The sequence below is a fragment of the Trichechus manatus genome, unplaced genomic scaffold, assembly GCF_000243295.1.
Source record: "Trichechus manatus latirostris isolate Lorelei unplaced genomic scaffold, TriManLat1.0 scaffold00182, whole genome shotgun sequence".
NCBI classification, from domain to species: Eukaryota; Metazoa; Chordata; class Mammalia; order Sirenia; family Trichechidae; genus Trichechus; species Trichechus manatus.
The window spans coordinates 1,699,943-1,721,576 of record NW_004444118.1 but is presented as its reverse complement, the minus strand read 5'-3'; the positions used below and the strand labels follow the sequence as shown (position 1 = coordinate 1,721,576).

Here is a 21,634-nt window from a genome sequence, read left to right as displayed (position 1 = left end):
GTTATCACATTCAGTGCTCGTAGCAATGCATTGAGGAAAGTACTATTCTTTTTATTTTTTGTTTATTGTTGTAGTTCAACTGAAGGTTTACATTTCAAGTTAGTCTCTTATACAAAAATTTATACATACATTGTTATGTGACCCTAATTGCCCTCCCTATACTGTGACAGCACACTCCTCCTTTCCACCCCTGATTTCCCATGTCCATTCAACAAGCTCCTGACCCTGTCTGACTTCTCATCTCACCTCCGGACAGAAGCTGCACATTTAGTCTCATGTATCTACTTGAGCTAAGAGGCACACTCTTCACAAGTTATCATTTTATGTCTCACAGTCCAGTCCAATCTTTGTCTGAAGAGTTGGCCTCGGGAATTGTAATTCTGGGTTGACAGAGAGTCTGGGGGCCATGTTTTCTGGTGTTCCTCCAGTCTCATTCAGACCATTAAGTCTGATCTTTTTACTAGAATTTGAGTTCTGCACCCTACCTTTCTCCTGTTCCATCAGGGACTCTCTGTTGTGTTCCCTGTCAGGGTGGTCATCGGTGGTAGCCAGGCACCATCTAGTTCTTCTGGTCTCAGGCTGATAAAGTTTCTGGTTTATGTGGCCCTTTCTGTCTCTTGGGCTAATACTTTCATTGTGTCTTTGGTGTTCTTCATTCTCCTTTACTCCAGGTGGGTTGGGACCAATTGATGCATCTTAGATGGCCGCTTGCTAGCTTTTAAGACCCCAGACGACGCTCACCAAAGTGGAATGCAGAACATTTTCTTAATAAACTTTGTTATGCCAATTGCTTGTGACTTTTTGATAGTGTTCTTTGACACACAAAAGTTTTAAATTTTGATGATGTTCGTTTTATTTTTTCTTGTATTGCTTATACTTTTGTTGTCGTATCTTAAGAAACCTATTGCCTAATGCATGTTTATGAAGATTCATACTTATATTTTAAGAGTTTTCTTTTTTTTTTAAAATAGTTTTGGCTTTTACATTTAGGTCTTTGATCCATTTCGAGTTAATTTTTGTATGTGGTATGAGGTAGGGGATCCAACTTCATTCTTTTGCACATGAATATCTAGTTGTTCTAGCACGATTGGTTGAAAAACTATTTTTCCCCCATTTAATTGCCTTGGTATCCTTATCAAAAATCAACTGATCATAAATGTGAAGTAATTTCTGTTTCTTATTCAACTTTTTGTTTTTCCTTAAGTTAATAATTGCCTCCTTTTCTTTCACATAATTTTCTATGTATCTAGCCCTAATTTTTTCCACATGACTCATCAGATTTGTAAAATAGTTGTTCATATTTATTTTTCAAATGCTTAGACATGTCAGATCTTTATGAGTCCCTCCCCGCTCTCCCTGCCCCTGCCTCTCCCCCCACCCCCCTGCCCTGGAGATTGACCTGCAGTGCCTTCCACCCTCCTACTTCAGTCAGGACAGGTTGTTTCAGAGTCTGCTTCGTAGCTTCCATCCCAGGGATTTTTTTTCATCAGCTTGGTGAAAGAAATTGTATGTATAGGGTCCAGAACACCATTTTCTAGATCTGTTGTCTTCCTTGCAGGTCCCTGCGTGTCGCAAATGGTTTCTAGTTGGCTCCCAACCTTTTGAATCTACCCAGCAGCACCATGGAAGAAAGGCCTGGCAATCTGCCCCTTTAAAGATTACCACTGAGAAAACCCTATGGGGCAGTTCTACTCTGTCACATGGGATTGCTTTGAGTTGGAATCATTTTAAATTGTTTTCCTGTTTCCTATTTGCTGGAGCACATCTTCTATTAGTCTACTTAGAAAGGAAGCTAAAATTCTTGACTCCTTACATATCTGAAAAATGTCTTTATTCTACCCTTATCCTTTATTGATAGTCTGTCTGGTATAGAATTCTAGGTTAATGATAATTTTTCTTCAGAATTTTAAAGATACTGCCACATTGTCTTCTATCTTCCAGTACTGTATTGAGAAGTCAGATGCCATTCTGATTCCTGTTATTTTTTTTTTTTTTAATTCTCTTTTTGAAAGCTTTTAGGATCTTCTCTTTTTCACTACTGTCTCAGATATTACAAAGATATGTCTTGATGTGATTCATTTTCTTTCACTGTGCTGGGTACATAGTACACTTTTTAAAAGGCAAAGATTCATTTCCGAAAATTTTTCTTGTGCTTTTTTTATGATCAGTCTTACATACACACATTCACTTGTCCCCTCTCATACATCCTGTTTTCTCTTTTTAGAACTATTAATCAGATGTTGGACTACATGGCTTGATGTTCTGATTTTCTTTCTTATTTCCTATATTTATTTCTGTTGGCTCTTGCTTCTGGCAACTTGTTCCTTATTTGTTTTCAATTTTTGACCATAAATTTATGTTTCTTGGAACTGTGTCTGTGGAAATTTCCTAAGGTACAGATTGAAGATGAGTTCATCCAGAGAGGATTTGCACTGCTTCTGCCCTGTGCTTAGTGGCACTGTCAGCCCAGAACCACGTTAAATTCTTATCATTTTGTTTTTAGGATCAACAAGGAATTCAGGTAGAAAAAACACCGGATGATTAGCTTGTGGTTATAAATTCTCTGCAAATATTTAAAAGAAAAATAAAATCTCCTGTAGACATTGAGGTTCCAGACAAGTAATTTTTTATACAGTCCTCTGGGGGTAATTTGGGTGCTAGCATGTTTTTGTTATTCATTCATTCATTTGTCTATGATGCTAGCATGTTTGTAATCTCCTCTTACTTGACGATGTAGTCCTTTGGAGTCCCAGCTTTATGGTTGGGGCCTTCTGTTAGATTTCCATCTTTGGAAAGACACTGGGCTTTGTTTCCTATGCTATAGTGGCACCCTGTGAAGCCACCATGCTCAAATTCAACTTGTTAGCAAATGCTGTCTAGGTAGAACAGGTTTCAGTGCTCAGCTTACCTCTCTGGGTACCAGCTTTCACTTAGTTTTTGATCTTTACGTAGTCTTTACTTTCTTGTCAGCTTATAAATACATTTTAAAAGTGCTTTTTTAGACAAAGTACCTAGAGTAGCTGAAACAATTTTGAAAAAGAATATAGTGGTTAAGAATCTCTCTACCATATGTTAAGGCTTACTATACAGCTACAGTAATCAAGACAGTGTGGTACTGGCAGAAAGATAGACATATAGATCAAGGAACTAAATAGAAGAAACCAAAAATAGACCCACATGAATATGCCTAACTTTTGACGAAAGTTCAAAAGCAACTCAGTGGAGGAAGGTAGACTTTTCAACAAATGACACTGGAGTAATTAGGCATCTGTCATGGATTGAATTGTGTACCCCAAAAATATCTTTAAACTTGGCTGGGTCATGATTCCCAGTATTGTATAATTATGTACCATTTTGTAAGCTGATGTGATTTCCTTAAGTGTTGTAAACTCTATCACTATGATGTAATAAGATGGATTAGCGGCAGTTATACTGATGAGGTCTACCAGATTAGGTAGTGTCTTAAGCCAATCTCTTTTGAGATATAAAAGAGAGAAGTGAGCAGAGAGAGGTGGGAGCCTCATACCACGAAGAAAGCAGTGCTGGTAGCAGAGAGCGTGCTTTGGACCTGAGTTTCCTGTGCAGAGAAGCTCCCGGACCAAGGGAAGACTGATAATACAGACCTTCCTCCAGAGCCAACGGAGAAAGTGTTCTCCTGGAGCTGATACCCTGATTTGGACTTGTAGCCTACTAGACCGTAAGAGAATAAACTTCTCTTTGTTAAAGCCATCCACTTGTGGTATTTCTGTTAGAGCAGTACTAGATGACTAAGACAACATCCATAGACAAAAAATGAACCATGACCTAAACCTCATACCTTATAGAAAAATTAACTAAAATTAATCATGGACTTACATGTAAAAAATAAAACTCTTAGAAAATAAAATAAGAGAAAATCATCAGGATCTAGGGGTAGGTAAAGATTCTTAGATTTGACACCAAAAGTGTGATTCATAAAAGGACAAATGATAAATTAGACCTTATCAAAATTGAAAACTTTTACTGCATGAAAGACACGGTTAACAGGATAAAAAGAGAAGTGACAAATACGCAAGCCACGTATTTCACAAAGGACTTGTAGCTAGAATATTTAAAGAACTCTCAAAACTCAATAGTTAAAAAAAATCCAATTAGAAAATGGGCAAAAGCCATGAACAGACATTTCACCAAAGAGGATATACAAACTGCATATGAGACGTGAAAAGATGGCAACATCATTAGCCATCAGGGAAATGCAAATTAAAAACACAATGAGATATCACTATATATCTACCAAAATGGTTAAAATAACAGAGTAACAACACCAAATACTGGTGAGGATTGGAGAAACTGGATCACTCATACATTGCTGGTGAGAATGTAAAAGGTACAGTCATTCTGGAAAACAGTTTGGCAGTTTTTTATAAATATGTAATTACCATACTACCCAGCAGTTGCACTCTTGGGCATTTATCCTGGAGAAATGAAAATTCACGTTTACACAAAACCTCTACATGAATGTTACTAGCAGCTTTATCCGCAATAGCCCAAAACTGGCATCAACCCAAATGTCCTTCAGCAGATAAATGGTTAAAGTGTGGTGTATTTATATCATGGAATACTACTCAGCAGTGAAAAGGAATTAGCTATTGATACACACACCGCCACCCATCTATCTATGGCTTCCATGTTGCTATGATGCTGGAAGCCATGCCACCTGTATTTCAAATACTAGTAGAGTTATCCAGATGGAGAGGTGTCAGCGAAGCTTCCAGATTAAGACAGACTAGGAAGAAAGGCCTGGTGATCTACTTCCAAAAATTAGCCACTGAAAACCTTATGGATCACAACAGAACATTGTCTAACTTGCTTGCTTTGGACACATCATCAGGAGGGATCAATTGCTAAAGGAAGACATCATGTTTGGTGAAGGAGAGGGCCAACATGGGTGAGGGAGATCCTTGGTGAGATGGATTGGCACAATAATTGCAACAATGGACTCAAACATGCTGGTTATTTTGAAGATGATGCAGGACTGGACAACGTTTCATTCTGTTGTACGTAAGGTCACCAGGCGTCAGAGTCAATTTGACAGCAGCTACCCACTGAAAGGTTGGTGGTTTGAACTCCACTAGCCATTCTGCTGGAGAAAGATGTGGCTGTCTGTTAGGTTAAAGATTTACAGCCCTGGAAACTCTGTGGGGCAGTTCTACTCTGTCCTATAGAGTTGCTATGAGTAGGAATCAACTTGATGGCAATGGGTTTTTTTTGTTTTTTTGTTTTTTGTTATCTATATGTCTATCTAAAAGGAGCCCTACTGGTGCTCAAAAACCCTGGTGGTGTAGTGGTTGAGAGCTACGGCTGCTAACCAAAAAGTCAGCAGTTCGAATCCATCAGGTGCTCCTTGGAAACCCTATGAGGCAGTTCTACTCTGTCCTATAGAGTCACTGTGAGTTGGAATCAACTCGATAGCAATGGCTTTTTTTAAAAAAAATATTTTTTTGGTTATCTACATGTCTATCTAAAAGGAGCCCTTTTGGTGCTCGGCTACTAACTGAAAGGTCAGCGGTTCAAAACCAGTAGCCACTCTGCAGGAGGAAGATATGGCAGTTTGCTTCCATAAAGACTACAGCCTTGGAAGCTCTATGGAGTAGTTCTACTCTGTCCTATAGGGTCACTATGAGTTGGAATCGACTCCACAGCAATAGGTTTGGTTTTATTTTTGGTTTATATATCAACCCACATAACACCTGGAATGGATCTCAAGAGTATTATGCTGAGTGAAGAAAACCAATCTCATACCGTATAGTTCCATTTATATCACATTCCTGAATAATGTTAGAGACATGGAGAACAGCTTAGTGGTTGCCAAGAGTTAGGGATGGTTGCGCGGGTTCATCTATACAGGGGTAGTACAAGGGAACCTTGTGGTAATTTCTGTATTTTGATTGTGGTGTTGATTACATGAATCTACATGTGTTAAATTGCATAGAGACACACACAAATTAGTGCATGTAAAACTGCCAAAATCTGAATAAACTCCATGGATTTTACCAATGTCAATTTCCGGGGTTTAATATTGTACTATAGTAATACAGGAGCCCTGCTGGCACAGTGGTTAAGAGCTACGGCTGCTAGCCAAAAGGTTGGCAGTTTGTATCTACCATCCGCTCCTTGGAAACTCTATGGAGCAGTTTTACTCTATCCTATATGGTCACTATGAATCCAAATCGACTGGACAGCAATAGGTTTTGGTTTATAGTTATACAAAATGTTACCGTTTGGGGAAACTGGGTAAAGGGGTTCAGGGAACCTCCTCCTTACAAATTTTTTGCCACCTCCTATAAATCTATAATTATTATTTTTTAAATGCCTTAAATTTTTTTTTTTAATCTAGAGAGTTAAATTTTTTTCAGAAGGAAAATTGGTCTAGGACTTCAGCATCCATACTGCCGGAAACAGAATTTTTCCCATTCTTTTTGTCTTAGTGGGCTTATAATTTGTTTTTAATTTTTAAAAATTGTCATTTTGATGTGGGTTTAGGAGGGGGATGGGATAAATACATAATCAGTGCATTATGTTTTTAAAAGCGATTGTTTAAGGGTTTTAAGCAGGGTTGTGCCATTTAGATCACCCTGGTGGTTTCTTAAAGCGTGGATATGAGGGAGGGCAAGATTAGAAGCAGAAAAACGCTATATTCCCTTGACTCTTAAGAAATACATTTTTCGCATTTTAACATCTCCTAAATTAGGATGTATAGCTATTAGTCAGATAGTAGGCATACTGTATTTGTCATTACCTGCTCATGAGCATCAAAATTTGCAAATTGGGTGTCTGACGTTTGGAAAAACGTTCCAGAGAAAGAAGAGGAACGCTCTTTTAAGAAATGCTACATCACCAAAGCCCTTGATGGCACGAACAGAGGACTACATTGTGTGGAAAATCGTGGACATCCAAGACTGAGTCAAAGGATGAATTATAAGAGCCTCTGAGTGTGAAGGTTTAGGAATAGTGTTACCATGTTATTTCATTTCTATTTTCCTTTTTATGTATGCACAAGAGCGATATAAAAAAAACTCTAAACCTACACTTTCTGTAAGTGTAAAATAAATTTCTAAGTGATAAAGCATTGTATGAAAGTTTATTTGCAACCATTTTTCTTAGCGGGAAATAAAATGATGAGTTTTACAACTGATGGCGTCCAGCCAAGAGATAAAAGTCAAGCAAGACCATGAGACGAGAGGAGGGAATCCCTGAAATACTAAGACGGCAAAATTGACTTAATTTGGTTAACTACTGGAGGTGAGGGTAAAGATGAAAGGGAAGGAAATCTGGAATGGCTTCCAGGTTTCTGGTTTGGGCAACTGAGTCGATGTGGTAGCCTCCCTGAGGATGGGGGGGGTGGGGGGAGGTGTTAATTTAGGATATACTGCGTAAGGCGCTTGGCTGTGTTGAAGAAAATGATTCAACAAGGTCTTCCCATTTGCTTTGGTGGGACCGAACCCCACGGTACTTGGCATTGGGAGCCTGCGGCTCTGCCTCGGGTTCTGCATTCTCAGAGCTGTTAGCTAGAGGAAAAGAGAAGGGAAGGAGCTCCGGCCAGGGCTGGCAGCGCCGCAGTGCACAGACTACGGAACCTCAGTCCCTCCAGGACCCTCCCGCGGCCGTCGGCGGAGGTGTTATGATTGGCTGCAGACATCGGTGCCGCTCGCGGGCAGGCCCAGACTCCAGGGATTGCTCAGCGATTGGTTGGCAGGTACTAACAAAGCCTAACTCAAATTGTGGAAGCCGCTCTTCCATAGTGCTGGCCGGTATTTCCACCCCGCCCAGTTGCCTAGCCAGATAGGTAAGCAAACTCTAGTTGTATTGGTCAGTTAATTTTCCTAACAGCAACAGCTCCTTTCCGGAGTCGGGGTGAGAGAAGAGCTGTGATTGGTAAACTTGCAGGGGCGGGGCGGGCTAGGCATTAGCCGGGCTTCGCCTGGGAACTTGGCGCCTGTCGTGTACGTGGATTGGGCGGTGGGATTGTGAGCGTTGCCACGGAGGCGTGGCCAGCACTAATAAAGATAGGGACCAACGCGGCAGCTGCATTAAGTTCCACCGCAGCTAGAGCTCGGGCTGGTGATTTAGAGGCGGAGTTCGGAAGTTCCGTCGACTTAGCCGCAGCGTCCCCCCCTTCGCCGGCTATCTCGCAGCAGCTTCCAGAGGAGACGGACCCATACTCCCTCAATCAGAAAAATGTGAGTTGACTCTGGTGTTGGGGACTAGGCACCTCCTTACCAACTCTCACCCCCAGCGCCGACTCTGCAGGACGGAAAATGGCGCATTGCAGCAGCTGCGGCGATGCGGGGAACCACTGCCCTACGCCCCTTCCAGACCGGGCCATCCCCGGGGAGGGGGCCAACACCCCATTCCCACATGAGCCACAGACAGCACCCCGCGGGCGGGTTAGGAGTGCGGGGGTCCCATATTCATTGCACCTTCTCTTCTCGCCTGTGGGGCGCTTCATTCCCGGTCTTGGGTTAGTGGAACCGGGAGATTGGCGAACGGGGGCTTGGAGACATCAGGGTGAAGGGTTCGAGGCTCTTTCTTGTGTCTGACTGAGTGTGCACTTAGGCCTTTGGAAAGACAGTCATGGGTGCACCTGCCAGTTAGTAACTTGCGTTGCTCTACAACCTCTGCAGTTGTATATGCCCCTCACCCTCGAAGTGTGATGTGTGCCCCCGTAATGGCAGCGAGCGAAGCTCCAGAAACTTATCCGCCAGTTCTCTGGCGCCAGGTGGGCAGCCCAGAAAGACTCAAGGGACAGTGGCATGTGATTCCACGCAGCCATTCATCCCAAGGCCACTGTATAGAAGGTGTTTTCTCCTGTCACGGAGTCTTAGCCAAGTATTTGGAAGAGAAATAGGGAGAGCTGAGCATCCTCCCCTCCCCCTAACTTTCTCAAATTTGTCTCTGCCATCTTCAACTTCTCCCCTATCCCAAGATCCTGAAGGAGAACTATGGCTAGACAAATGAATTACTTCCCTGTCAGGACCACAATATGTGTAGTAGAGGCTTTTCTTTCCGTTTACCACCTGAAGCCCTGGTCCTAGATGTATTTGTGTTGCTTCTCTTAGTAACAAAAAAGGGAAAGGCTTTACTTGTGTTACATAAGGGTTATAAGCATCCCTAGGTATTTTACAGCTGTTTCCAACGCCCAACAAGTAGTAAGTGAAATGGGCCCCCCAAATGGAATGCTTTATAGCTATTTCACTTTTTTCCTTCATTTCTGATTTGGTATTTGTGCTTTTAGCTGTAGATGGTAGCCCAAGCATTCTGGTCAAGTCCTAGGATTCCAGTTGTTTTCATTTTGGGGTGGGGGATCCCTTTCAGCCGACTGGTTCCCAATAGCAGCCATGTGGGATGGAAGGAGGGAGATGGAGAATGCATGGTGGCTAGCAGGGCATCACGAGGTTTCTGACCTTAATCTTGTCATTGGTGCCACCATCCTGGACTGCTTCCAAGACCAAACACGGGCTGCTACGTGCTCAATGAATTTTCTGCCTTTGGTTAAGAACTAGATTGCTTAGCTCTGTAATAGCGCAAGAGTCTTGTGGCTTGCATAGCATTGTTATCTTTTGTTCCTCTGCCTCGCTTGTGCTTTAGAGGGAGTTGAAAAAGCGATTCCTTAAATGTGGATGAGTCAAGTGTAACCTGCTGGTATAGCCTCTCTGAAGGATTATTCTCTATCGTTTTAGACTGAAAGAAATTCACTTAGGGAAGAAGAGCTTCTGGGTATTAGTTCTATTGTGATTAGTCAAGGAATTTCCTTTTTGATGACTTTCTTGATAGTTTAACGCCTAGTGCATTTACTCTCGCCCAGTGCATTTACTCTTGGCTGCTCCTGTGAGGTATGTTTTGTGAGGTTCTGCTTCTGTTTGATGAGGAGTTCTTTTGTAATTTCTATTCTCCATCAACTTTGAGAGAATTCCCTCCTGGCTATGGGTTCTTCCTTTGCAAAGAAAATTTCACACCTTAGCTTAGACTTCTGGGAATTCTTTAAGAGGTGAATTTAGCCTCTACGTACACGTACTAGATTATTCCTCCAAGAACACCCACTAGATTATTCCCGTCTTGTACGGATCCCTTAGTCTTAGGTGGTACTAAAAGAACAGTCTCCATGTGTGTAGGAGTCTATACAAAGGTTTCTCTTTGGGAGATAAGGAACTAGGGAAATCTCCTGGACTTCATGCCAAGTCTAGAAAAGGAAGAGACAGAATATTTATGATGGATGTACACTGAGGACCATTTTTAGCATTTCTGCTTCCTGTCTGTACTCTTGGAACAGAGTCCATAACTAATGCAATTGCCTTGGGCCCCGGGTTCTGTCTAAGCGAAACCCCTATCTTCTCTGCCAAAAACAAAGTAAGTCAACAGCCCTGACTCATTCCACCTACATAGGCTTTGCTTTTGGTGATTATCCAAGTTGTCTTTATTCAGAAGCCCCGATATACTACCAGTCATCCTGTGAAACATAACCAATAACTGGATCTCCATCAGCAGAGTCTGTCAGTTTGCCGTTTCCTTTTATGTTCAGGCTTTGCAAAAAAAAAGGAACAGTTCAGTCCATAGACTTGTTATGAAGGTTTATTCTTTTCTCTGCGAATTTCTCCTACCTGTGATTGGGGGTTTCCAATCTGACTTCATGTGAAAGGCTCTAACAGCCAGGGAAATGCCATTTCGGCCAAGGCTGGCACATTTGTCCCTATATCCTCTGTTCCAGAGGGTGTATTTGAGTTGGGTCTAACATCAGAAGATAGTCCCAAACAAAATCTCATGCCACCTGGATGTCTCTGAGCCCCATCTGAATGTTGTTACAGGATTTTTCATCTTTTACTTCTTGGGGCTATGCTGCAGCTCCCTGCTTGGGGTTGCCAAGAAGCGAGCATCCCTTCTATTTGCATATAACCTGATCATAATTGCTTTGGTGATCTGGGGTGAGAAATGCCCCAGTGGGAGGGTTCCTTTCTTGTCTGGGTTACTTTTTGTACTCTGCCTACTTCTCTCCACAGGTCTGCTCCAGCTCAGCCACTCGCCCAGGGGGAAGAAGGGGCTGCCCCGGGTGGCGGTCCTCCCGGCCCTCCTCCTAACATGACCAGTAATAGACGACTACAGCAAACCCAGGCACAGGTGGAGGAGGTAGGTGGATAGCTGTTTTCTGAATCATAGACATTTAGAAACAGAAGGAAACATCTTGTCTATTTTTCTCTTTTTTATAGAGGGGTAGCCAGAGGCTCTGGGTTGGGGGGCAAAGCGGCCCTTAGAGTTAAGCAGGGCCAGACACGTGATTCCCTGGTCTGTGATCTCTCCCGTCTCTAGTAGAGAGCTTGGCAGCTTTGTTTCTGTGTCCCCCTCAGGTAGTGGACATCATACGTGTGAATGTGGACAAGGTCCTGGAGAGGGATCAGAAGCTGTCAGAGCTGGATGACCGAGCTGACGCCTTGCAGGCGGGAGCATCACAGTTTGAGAGCAGTGCTGCCAAGCTAAAGAGGAAGTATTGGTGGAAAAACTGCAAAGTGAGTTTTCTTTGCTTCTCCCCCTTCTTTTCCTGGACCCCAACTCATAGAAGGCAAGAAAACACCTCAGGTTCTACATTTCTTCCCTGTAATGGCACAGGATCTCTTCCCTGCAGAACTGTTTGAGGAAAGCCTGAAAGCCTCCTTCATGAGATGCATTACCCCACATTGGCCACCAGGGGAGGCTAGAGTATTCAGAACCACTGGGAGAAAATGATACCCTGAGAAGTTTGGAAATGATTAGCCAAGTAGCTTCCCCTAAGTGATTCTCCTATAAAAAATTCTCACTTGGCCCTTCCTCAGACACACCCAATATCAGCACAACGGCTCAGATATTTTTTTTAAATTTCTGCTACTTTTAGGAATGAGTTGAACACTTCACGGTGAAAAATGAACCAGTTAACTATAGATCTAAAGTCTGCTCCTCTATTAGAGTTCCTTTTAAAGCCTAAGGCAAGAGGAACTCAGCAAAAAGGAGCAAACTGCAGGTGGTCTGGTGTTTCTGAGGAGCTACTGCTGTGGTCCAGGAATTATTCTTTGATGAGAAGCAGGAGGGTTTGGCCCTCCCTGAGAGGCTTGCCAGTCTCCTGAGTGATGTGTGTTTTCTTCCACTGTCTTAAAGATGGAAGAAGTTCTGTCCCCACATCTCTTGTCCTGGCTCCTTTCCTCCTTCTCAAATCCAAGGGCTCATTTTTTTTGTCAATGTTTCTTCAGATGATGATCATGCTGGGAGCCATCTGTGCCATCATCGTGGTAGTTATTGTAAGTAAGTATCGCTGAAGTTGCTGGTGGGGTGACGAGGTGGGAAGGTCCTGGAGTCTTCTCCCAGCCCTGCCTGCCTGCCTGGGGAGTGGGGCTGCTCTGACTGAGGTATGGAGACTGCTGCTGTGGGACCATCACCTGGTTTGGGAGGGAGCAAGGGCAGGTATGCTGGCAAAGTCAAGGGACTTCCTTGATGGACAAGCCTTCCTTCTGCAAGATATTGTTTATCACTGGCGTGGGTCAGAGGGAGACTACGGGAATGGGACACCTACAACTGCAAGACCTTAATGTCTATAACTTGATGTAATTTGCCCTCTTGTTTTCTCCTGTCTGTTTCTCTTTTCCATCTGGGACTTCCTGATTCCTGTGTCCAGTCTACTTTTTTACTTGAGAATGTGCCACCCCTCCCCTGTTCTCCATTGCCATCCAGACTCATGCTTCTTGCCCTCTGTTTGCTCTCTCAACGAACTTCCCCGTCTGCCTTCTTACATCCCAGCCCAGGCTTCTCTGCCACCCATTCCTCCTTTTTTTGTTGCTTTCATTTGCACTATATCCCTCAACACTAGAAATGCTGCTCGTGGCACAGTCTTGAAGTAGCGCCGCCGCCCTACTCCCTCTTCTTATGTACTCTCAAGTTCTCCCAAAGCCAAAAAGAGTTGGAGGCCACGGGAAGGGGGAGGGAAAGGGGAGTAGCTGAGGTGATATGCTCAAGAAGCTGCCAAGATTGGGAGAGGAGAAGGGTATTGATGCTCACAGTGTCTTCAGGAAACGCCAGGCAGTTGGCAGGAGGAAGCTGGGTACAGTTAGGAAAATGGCGACTCACACATTGCTGCCTTGGCTACTTCACCTGGAACTCTCCTTCTCTGCCAGCCCTGGAGGAGGATCCTGTGGATGGGCCCACCGTCCAACTTCGTCCTGGTGAAATACTCTTTTAGAAAGTAAAATCTGTTTTTTTTTTTTTTGTAGTTGTTTCTAATCTGTTAGTTCAGGATTTTCTATATCTTCAGGGATTTTACAACCTTTTAGTTTGTTTTCTATGGGCCTGGAGAACAAACGCTTATTAATTGAGAAAATACTGGGACTCCCATTTCCATCCTAGACAGAATCCCATAGGCTTCTAACTGGAAGGGGCTGTCTTTTCTTCACAGTCTCTGCAGCACTCAGTTGTTTGTGAAGGGCAGCAAATAGTTTCATATTGCCAAAGTTTTGGACTCTCAGTTCATTTTAATTGTTGACATAAAGAGAGAATGCCTGTTAGTTATAGAGAAACTGAGTCAAAGGCCTGATTTAAAAATAAGCTTGGAAGGGGGAAAAAAAGCTTAGAGGAAGCTATTTCTTGTCCTCTCACTGAGGAGAGTTCTGTTCCTTCCTGTTGATAAAGGAATGTGAGGGTGTTAGAAGTGAGGGTGTAGGGAATCCTTCTGCATCACCCCTGTGTACTTGCCAAAGCCAGGGATAAGGGCAAGAGATCCTTTCTGGGGTCTGGCCGATCTGAGTGTTTAGAGAAGGCCGGTGTACCCAGCAACTCAGCCTTTGGGTGGGAGGCATGACAGTCAGTAGACAAGTGAGCTTGCTGCGTTGTCGTGGGGCCCTCTCAGCTAGAGCTGCCTCTGTGTTCTTCCTGCTGTATGTTCCCCTTCAAAACTCCTTGCCTTACCCATCTGAATTCTACTTTGCCTCCTTTCTTTTTTCTCCTCTTTGCCTGGTTTATGGGTGCAGACAGTGGCACGTGAGGATGGGAGCTGCTCAGCCTGTCCTGGGGGCTACTGCTTGCCTTCAGGATAGGATGTTGCATGGGATAGACCAAGGGCCTCACTGAAAGGGTGAGGGGAGTAGGGCAGGCTGGGAACAGAGGAAGAACACCCGCAGCCCTTTATGTCTTCCATCCTCTGGCCCACAGGCAAGGAGAGGCCGAGGCTGTGCTGGGCTGGGTCTGGATGCTCACTTTCCATGCAGCAGCATTTCATTGTGCAAAACCATCCTTCCTCTCCCTTTGCCCCTGTTTCCCACATTCCCTTCGTCCTGCCCTGGGCAGGACTGAAGAGCTGGAAGAAAGCAGTCATTGTACCCTCCCACCGGCCCCCCTCGAAGGTCTCCAGTCTCCCCTGGGCTCCTCCTTGTCTAACGCAGGGGTCACCGCTGGAGAAGAAACACTTCTGTCCTCGATGTATCCCAAGCCTGGAGCAAATCTGCCCTCTTGGCCCACCCAGCCCTGTCACAGGAATTATTTCCTGAGTTTCTGTCCCTCTGAGGCTCACCACAAGCAGTTGGCTTTGTTCTTTGGGGATGTTAGCCCTTCTACTTTTTTTCTCACCCCACTGTGTACACTCTTCTGTGTCTTTGCTCTCCCCCCTCCCTCCCACCACCCATGTGCATGAGCAAATATGCAGCTAAACTCTGGGACTTTGCAGTCAAATGGAGCCGAGCTTCCCACATCCCCTTCATCTTCGGTTTGCCATGAGCCAGTGTGGGGTTTCCACTGTGTGTCTGTCGTCACCTCTTTGTCTTTTTTCCTAACCCTGATCTCATACTTGTATAGAGTAATAACAGTTGTACTTCCACCAAAGGCATGTGGCATATTTACCGATTTCATGTATTCTGAACAAAGGCAAAAAATACAAATTCCTACCACTAAACTGACTTGGTTGTTGTTTGGGTTGGAGGAACTGGGGAGGGGAAGGAAGGGAGTACTGGTTCTTTCTAGTAGTCTGATGTTGCCTTGGGCCGGAAGGGCTGGCTTGTGTGTGCTGTATGGTCTTCAAGAGATTAAAGATCTGTGTGTCGGCAGAGGAAGTGGTCTCCGCTTTCAGCGTTTGTACCTGAAGCAGCCTGACTCTTGCAGGTGCTAGTGAGAGGAAGTGATGACAGGAAGTTGAGTGGGCTTCTCACACTGGCAAACAACTGCAGGTTTTCTCAGGTATCTCCCATTTATGTCCTTCCTAGGTCCTCGGCCTGCTCTGCCTGTCCCAGGGGACCTGCCCAGATGAGGCCTCCAGTGAACACCCACTGTTCCCCATCACCCTCACATGAAGTTTTCTTTTGCTGAGTTCCCCTGTTTTGACCATGTACATTTTAGAAATGAATTAAAGGAAAAACCTCTCCCCCGCAGCTGAGGGGGCAAGGAGTTTGTAGGTATCCTGAAGTACCTGGCTACTATCTGAAGGAGCTGAAGGAAAGTTTTGCAGAGCAACTGAGATGGAGCACAGGGCTGCTTCTGAGCCCCTTTATTTCATACCTTGAACACTTTGCAAGTTGGAGCAACTAGTCTTGGGGACAAGGCTCAATTGGGTCCAGTGTGGGGACAGACAGGGAAGTGGAGAAGCTTTGCCTCAGAGGATACAAGGGGCTTTTATTTTGACAGAATCCAGTGTTTGTGAGTGGTGGCCCAAACCCCACACCTTTGCCTTATTGTCCCTCACTTTCTTAATTTATTCCTGTTTTCTTTCCCCACCATTTCATCCCAAATCTGGCTCTTATGTTTTAACCTCCACCCAGACATTCTGCCTTCCTGATGCCCTCTCACCTTCTTACGTTTTCTCCCTTGGTGTTTCTGCCCAGGGCCCACAATGAAGGTAGAGACTGCATATCCAGAGCCAGAATCAGTGTCCTGGAGATCTGGTGGTTTCTTCATGCCTTTCTTGGGGCTTTGTGAGCTCTAGGGCTTAGGATCTCTTCAGAGTCCCTCTGGGAGAATGCGACTCCTCTACTCTGAGGCAGGAGAGTGGTTACCCAGAGGTCCTCAGAATCTTGACAAACCTTGGCGAGGTGGCTAGGAGGAGACAAGAGGAAATGAGATTAATTTTAGGTGGGGTAACTCCAAGAGTAGGGGGCTGTGGTGGCTGGGCCGGCTGGGAGTTGGGGTGCTTGGGCTTCATCCTTGGTTGGGATGGGGAGGTGGTTAGAGTGGCCTGATCTGTGGCAGGGGGTTGGGGGGAGTGGGGAGGTTAGGGGCCAGAACTGAGGGCAACAACCAGGCTCTTACCTTGCCGCCTCTGAAGCCCCAGGAACAACAGTGCAAGAAGGAAGAGGCCGCTGGCAAAGATGATTCCAAAGGACATTCTCTTCTCTGTAGATTAGAGCAACACAGGGTGGAATCATCCACTGAGCCCTCACCCCCAGTGTCCACTCCGGGGAGGAGGAATGAGGAGGAGTTCGTGTTTCTGAGTTGCTGGTGGAGGAGCTCATGTCACATATCCTGCCCTCACCCAGGGCACATTGGAGCATTTATACTTGTTGAATGTGGTTGGATGTTTGTGTGTTACTCCATACCATACGATTCTCTACCTCTTCCCACCTCAGGACAATTTTTTTTTTTTAAATTGATTTGCAAGAGAGATTTAGATTAGATTAGTTATGGAACAATTAAACTGGGATTTTGTAGATAGCTGGGGAAGAATGGGAGCTGAGACAAAACCCCTGTTCTCAGGAAGCTCACAGTCTAGTGTGCAACCAAATCATGTCTAATGCTGCTGTGTTTGTATTTCTAAGTGCAAATTCTTTCCTGTCACTCTTTTGTTTAAAACCTTCCACCGACATTTTGTGGCTTTCAGGATGAAGTTCAAGCTTGAAGGCCCATCATGGTCTGGCCACTAACAGCAGTAGAGGGTTTAAACCTGAAGGGGAGGCAGGCTGTCTGTTTTTCACATTTTCTGTTTGATCAGTTACTAGGGTAGGTCACCTTGGGCAAATCTGTGAGTGTCAGTTTACTCATCTGTAAAGTGGAATCATGATAATACATTAGATAACACATCTAAAGGGCTTAGTACAGTGCTTGACTCCCGTAAATGCTCAATAAATGTAATGACCCCTCAAGCTTTATTGCCTTCCACTTCCCCTTTTGTCCATATACCTTAGCTCTAGCTGTGCTGACCTTTTTTGCAGTTCCCCAAGTCTTAGGCTGCTTTATAATTTGGCCATCACATGTGCTGTTCTTTCTGTCTTGAGTGTTCCCTTCCCCCTGAGCTAGCTAACTAGACTCAACTGTCTCTTGTAGGTCATCTTCCTTGACTCCTAGTCTGTCTGCCAACTGGACTAAGCTCCTTAAGGGCAGGATCAGGAATTGTTCAGCCTTGATCTCCAGCCTGCAGCACAATACCCGACACACTGGAGTGGGGCCATAATGAAGTCTCAAAGGATGTGTAGTGGGAGCTGTGGAGGCTGCCACCTTGGGAAAAATAAATCTAGCAGCAGAAGCAGGACATGAAGAAGCTGGGACTGCGAACAAAGCCGTGGGAAGCTAAACAAGGCCAAAGAAGTTTTGGGGGCAGGAGAGCCAGGAGCCCAAGTCTGGAGTTGGGGAAAGGAGGGCAGCCTAGTACCTGGTGGGGCAACCCAGGTGCTAGCCCCAAGGGGCTCCTCCAGGGAGATGTGGGTGATCTGGCAGGTGTAAGTGGCGCCTGCAGAGCCAGGGTCTGCTGTCAGGGAGGAAGAGATGCTGTAGGTGCCTGCTGTGCTTTGCCTGAGGCTAGAGAAGGAGGCCCCGGACACTTGGACTGGGGTGCCGCCCAGCTCCTCTCGGGTCCATGTCACAGCCACATCCAGAGGATAATAGCCAGCAATGTTGCAGATGAGGGTGGGTGGCTGAGCTTCATTTACCAAGTTCAGTCGAATCTTAGGGGAAGCTGGAAGAGTGAGGAATAAGATTTCAGAGAGATCCAGCTGGGAACAGCAGAGGAGCCTAAAGCCTTCTCTTCCTGCTGAGAGTGAGAGTAGGTTGTGGAGGCTAAAGTTTCCTCCTCAGTGGTGTACCAAGGAGTTGGGTGTGAGGGGTCCACCCTGGATGCAGGCAATAAGGAGCACAATTTCCATAGATAATTTAAAAACAATAGTAAAGCCAACGAAAGGTTGCCTTGCCTTTTAATATCATGACAAGACAGCAGTTTTAAAGGATATCAGTGAACAAGTACTCTTCTAGATCAGAACTGCACCCAGCATCCTGCCCAAAAGGACAGGGGTGATGGGAACCATCCAGCCAGGGCAGGGCAGCAGGATCCTGGGCTGGGAGATTCTCAATGGGATTATCCTGGAATCCAATGGGACACCTTATCTGATGCCATCTATACTTCCGGGATGGAGAAGGCATTTAGGTTGTGGGAAATCAGTCTGCCACTCTGAAAATTGTCCTTGTGTTTGGATCCCAATCTGGAAAACACTCCCAATAGACTTATCTTTCCCCCGTCTCCAGGATAACTGAGTCCTGGCCTCACCTTGGACGTTGAACTGGATGATTTGTTGAGCTCGGTACAGAGAGGTGGTGATCTGGCAAATGTAGGCCCCCTCGTCCTTTGGAGTGAGGCTGGGTAGGGTGAGTGAGGCGTCCCCAGCCACGTGGAGCTGCTGAGGCTCCAGGGTAGCACCCTCCCGCTTGGCCTGCGCCTGCCCTGTGGTCCAGCTGTACACCTGCTGGCCACTGCCCTTATGCTGCAGCCGCCACTCCACACTGATGAGATCCAAGCCTGGTGCCATGGAGAAGACACAGTGCAGGGAGGCTGAGGCCCCCAGCAGGAAATTCAGGGATGGCGTCTGTGTTGTCACCTGGAACTCCACTGTGGTGAGAAAAAGCGAGATGAGTACTTCTTTCTCCTTGAGGTTACCTGATTGCTGAGCTGTGGGTATGCTTGAGGGGAGTATGGCAGGTTGTGAGCACATACTTGCCCCTGCTTTCTCGCCTGGACAAGGAGGCCAGTTGAGCTCATTTCTCATCAGATGGAGCAGGAAAGAGAGAAAGAGGCAAAATGTTAACAACTGGTGAATCGCTGTAAAGAGTATATGGTGTTCATTGTATTATTATTATTTTACCTTTTCTGTAGGTTGGAAATAGCCCAAAATAAAAAGGGAGAAGATACCTAACAGTGCTAGGACTATGGTAGATGCCGCACAGTTGTGAGGACCCCTCTTCTGATGCAGCAGGATAAATTTAGGTTAGACAACAAAGGATAGCATGTTTTGGTCCTTTCCACAGATAGAAGGGTAGCCCCCTCATCCTGTCTGGGCTTGAGTGTATCTTCTTGGAGGCAAAATATTGAATTAGATGGACTCTGGAGGATCCTTTCATCGTGATCTCAATTTCCTGTGCCCTCTAGGAGTACTGAATTAGAAAGGCCAAGGACTTGGGCTTTGCTATTAAGATACCATGAACATATTCTGATTTATCTCTGTGTAAAACATATCTATCTGAATCCATCCTGATACTCTGCTCTGATTATATTGAAGCACCAGACCACGCTAACTTTTCAGTGGGAGAAAACTGGTGTTTGGCTCAGTAAGACTATTGCAGACAACACACATAAACAGCATCATGTGCCTTATTTCCTCGTAGTTACCCAGTGAGGTGAAATTATCCCCACTTCAGAGATGATACATAGGTTGACTTTGTGTTTGGACCCTCAGCATTCTCTTTTCTGTACTTGGGTCTTCAGGAAGCAGGAGCACTGAGGTCTAGGGATACCCTGAGATGACCTATGTGGTGGATGGAAGTGGACTTGTTCTCTTCCTTCTCCCCCATCTCTGCCCTCTTTAAAAAAAATAAAACTTCTTTACTGCTACCTGCTTTTCATTTTCTCACCTGCAGTCCGCACAGTGCCCTGGGGGCTCAGGGGCAAGTTCAGCGTGGGGTGCCATACAGCCCCCATCTTAGCATCCCCAAAGGTCTTCATCACCATGGAGATACTAGGTCCCCCTCCAGACACTTGTACGTTGGTGATGAACCAAGCTGCTGTCTCAAGAGTGTCATCTTGTCTGGCCTGGAGAAAATAGCGTGACATCTCACAGGTCACCTCCTTCCCACTGCAGTCAGCATGGAGCAAGGCCTCGGCCTGGGGAATCTGTACCAGGTCCACTGGAGAAGAAGGGTAGCACACAGGTCAAGTTGGATTGAGAACACGGGGCTGATGGGAAGCAGGTGGATGTGTTTACTCAGGAACTGGTTAAGAAGCAGGGCTGTCCCCGTGGAGGGAGCTCAAAAGGGCTAAAGACAGAGTGGAAGGCTCTTACCTGAGGCCTCAAAGATAACAGGTGGGTCATCTTTGGCCAGGGTGCCCCCTTGGAAATCCGTGAAGCCTTCTAAGGAGCCGTCATCCAGTACCGGTACCTGTCTCAGCACGAGCAAGGCCTTGGCTCTGTTCTCATTACTGGCCAAAGTTCCACGGTGCCCACCATCCTTCACCAAGAAGCAATCCAAGACCACATCCACTGCCCGCCACTGCCTTTCTGTCAGAGGGGGCTCTGTAGGGAGAAGACTGAGTGAGCACCCTCTTGCCCAGAAAGTTACTCCTGTACTTGCTTCCCACCTTACTCTCCCAAACTGTGATGCCATCCAGGGGTAAAAGTTGCTTTCCAGGATCGCAGCTGTCTCTGTGTCCTTCTCCCTTGTCATCCCCAAAACATGCCTTCTGGAATTCACCTGCTACTCCAGGAAAATACTTCTTGCTGTGACATATTCAATGTCTTGGATTTGCCTTGCTCAGTTTTTACTCATTTCCAGTTTTTGAATGAAAGACCATCTTCTCAGTCAAAGGAATTCTCAGCAGAAGCAAACAGATTGGCAAATATTGGGGCAGTGGCCGTGGGGAGAGGAGACTGCTAATGCTCAAGGCCCTGGCAGCCATCTTAAATTTCCCTAACCACCCCACGGAATCAGCTTCACTTTCTGCCATTACAGGTAGCCTTCCCCTCCCCCACCTCTGGAGGGGGCAGAGGAACTCCTCCTGGGGAACGCCACGCCGTCGTCCTCTTCTGAAGGTGTCTGCTGCCAGGCTGGTGCCCTCTTTCGTATGCCAGGCTGGTGCCCTCTTTTGTAGGACAATGACGGACAGTGACTCCCCCACAATATCCATAGAGGAGGCCCCTGTTTATTTGGTCTCTCCCAAAACAGTGTTCAGTCCTTACTTGCTAGCCCCGGAACCTTTTGCCTGTTGCGCTTAGAAGGCTATTGGAAGCTGTCCCTGACCCCTTTGCCCTTCTGGAATCTAAGAGAGTGGCTACCAGGTGCTTACATTAACCCCTCCCCCAAGACACGCACTTACTGGCTTCTGCTGCTCGGGACAGAGCCAAGCAGAGCAGCAGGCACCATGCTTCCTCGGTGCCCATGGAGGCTGCTCTGGGCCCCCCGCACCCACTCCCTTCTCCAGGACCCCAATGTTTGCAAGGTCCTCGGTTGGAGAAGAGCAGGCTGGCTCTCCGAACACCCCTTGCTGGCCAACAGCAGCCTGTCAGTTTCTTTTCTGTTCTCTCAGCCTACTTTCGCTTTCACTTAAGGAAGTCTTTCTGTGGCTGCCTCTGGGTGAGGCTATTTGTAGCAGCTGCCAAAGTCCTGCTCACTGTTCTCTCTTCTCTGT

The 21,634-nt window shown here is 45.8% G+C and overlaps 2 protein-coding genes across 4 annotated transcripts; one reads left to right on the top strand and one right to left on the bottom strand.

Annotated features, from left to right (window-relative positions):
* Window positions 1-7,676: 7,676 nt before the first annotated feature.
* VAMP1 (vesicle associated membrane protein 1) lies at window positions 7,677-17,588 on the top strand. 3 transcript variants are annotated; one of them, XM_023741490.1, is made up of 5 exons: window positions 7,677-8,219; window positions 11,034-11,160; window positions 11,379-11,537; window positions 12,252-12,303; window positions 15,243-15,450. In XM_023741490.1, coding segments are annotated over exons 1-5 (384 nt in total). In that variant the 5' UTR covers window positions 7,677-8,217; the 3' UTR covers window positions 15,287-15,450. The 3 variants fall into 3 exon arrangements, with proteins under 3 accessions (XP_023597258.1, XP_023597257.1, XP_023597256.1); XM_023741489.1 differs by lacking the exons at window positions 7,677-8,219; window positions 15,243-15,450 and adding an exon at window positions 17,293-17,588 and having other exon boundaries at window positions 8,255-11,160; XM_023741488.1 differs by lacking the exon at window positions 7,677-8,219 and having other exon boundaries at window positions 8,255-11,160.
* Window positions 15,637-21,628, bottom strand: TAPBPL (TAP binding protein like). Its single transcript, XM_012558708.2, has 7 exons — window positions 21,323-21,628; window positions 20,292-20,522; window positions 19,864-20,136; window positions 18,506-18,844; window positions 17,618-17,920; window positions 16,282-16,365; window positions 15,637-16,068 (listed from the first exon to the last, which is right to left on the bottom strand). The coding sequence occupies exons 1-7, from the start codon at window positions 21,384-21,386 to the stop codon at window positions 16,025-16,027; spliced, it is 1,338 nt and encodes a 445-aa protein (XP_012414162.1). The 5' UTR covers window positions 21,387-21,628; the 3' UTR covers window positions 15,637-16,024.
* Window positions 21,629-21,634: the final 6 nt, after the last annotated feature.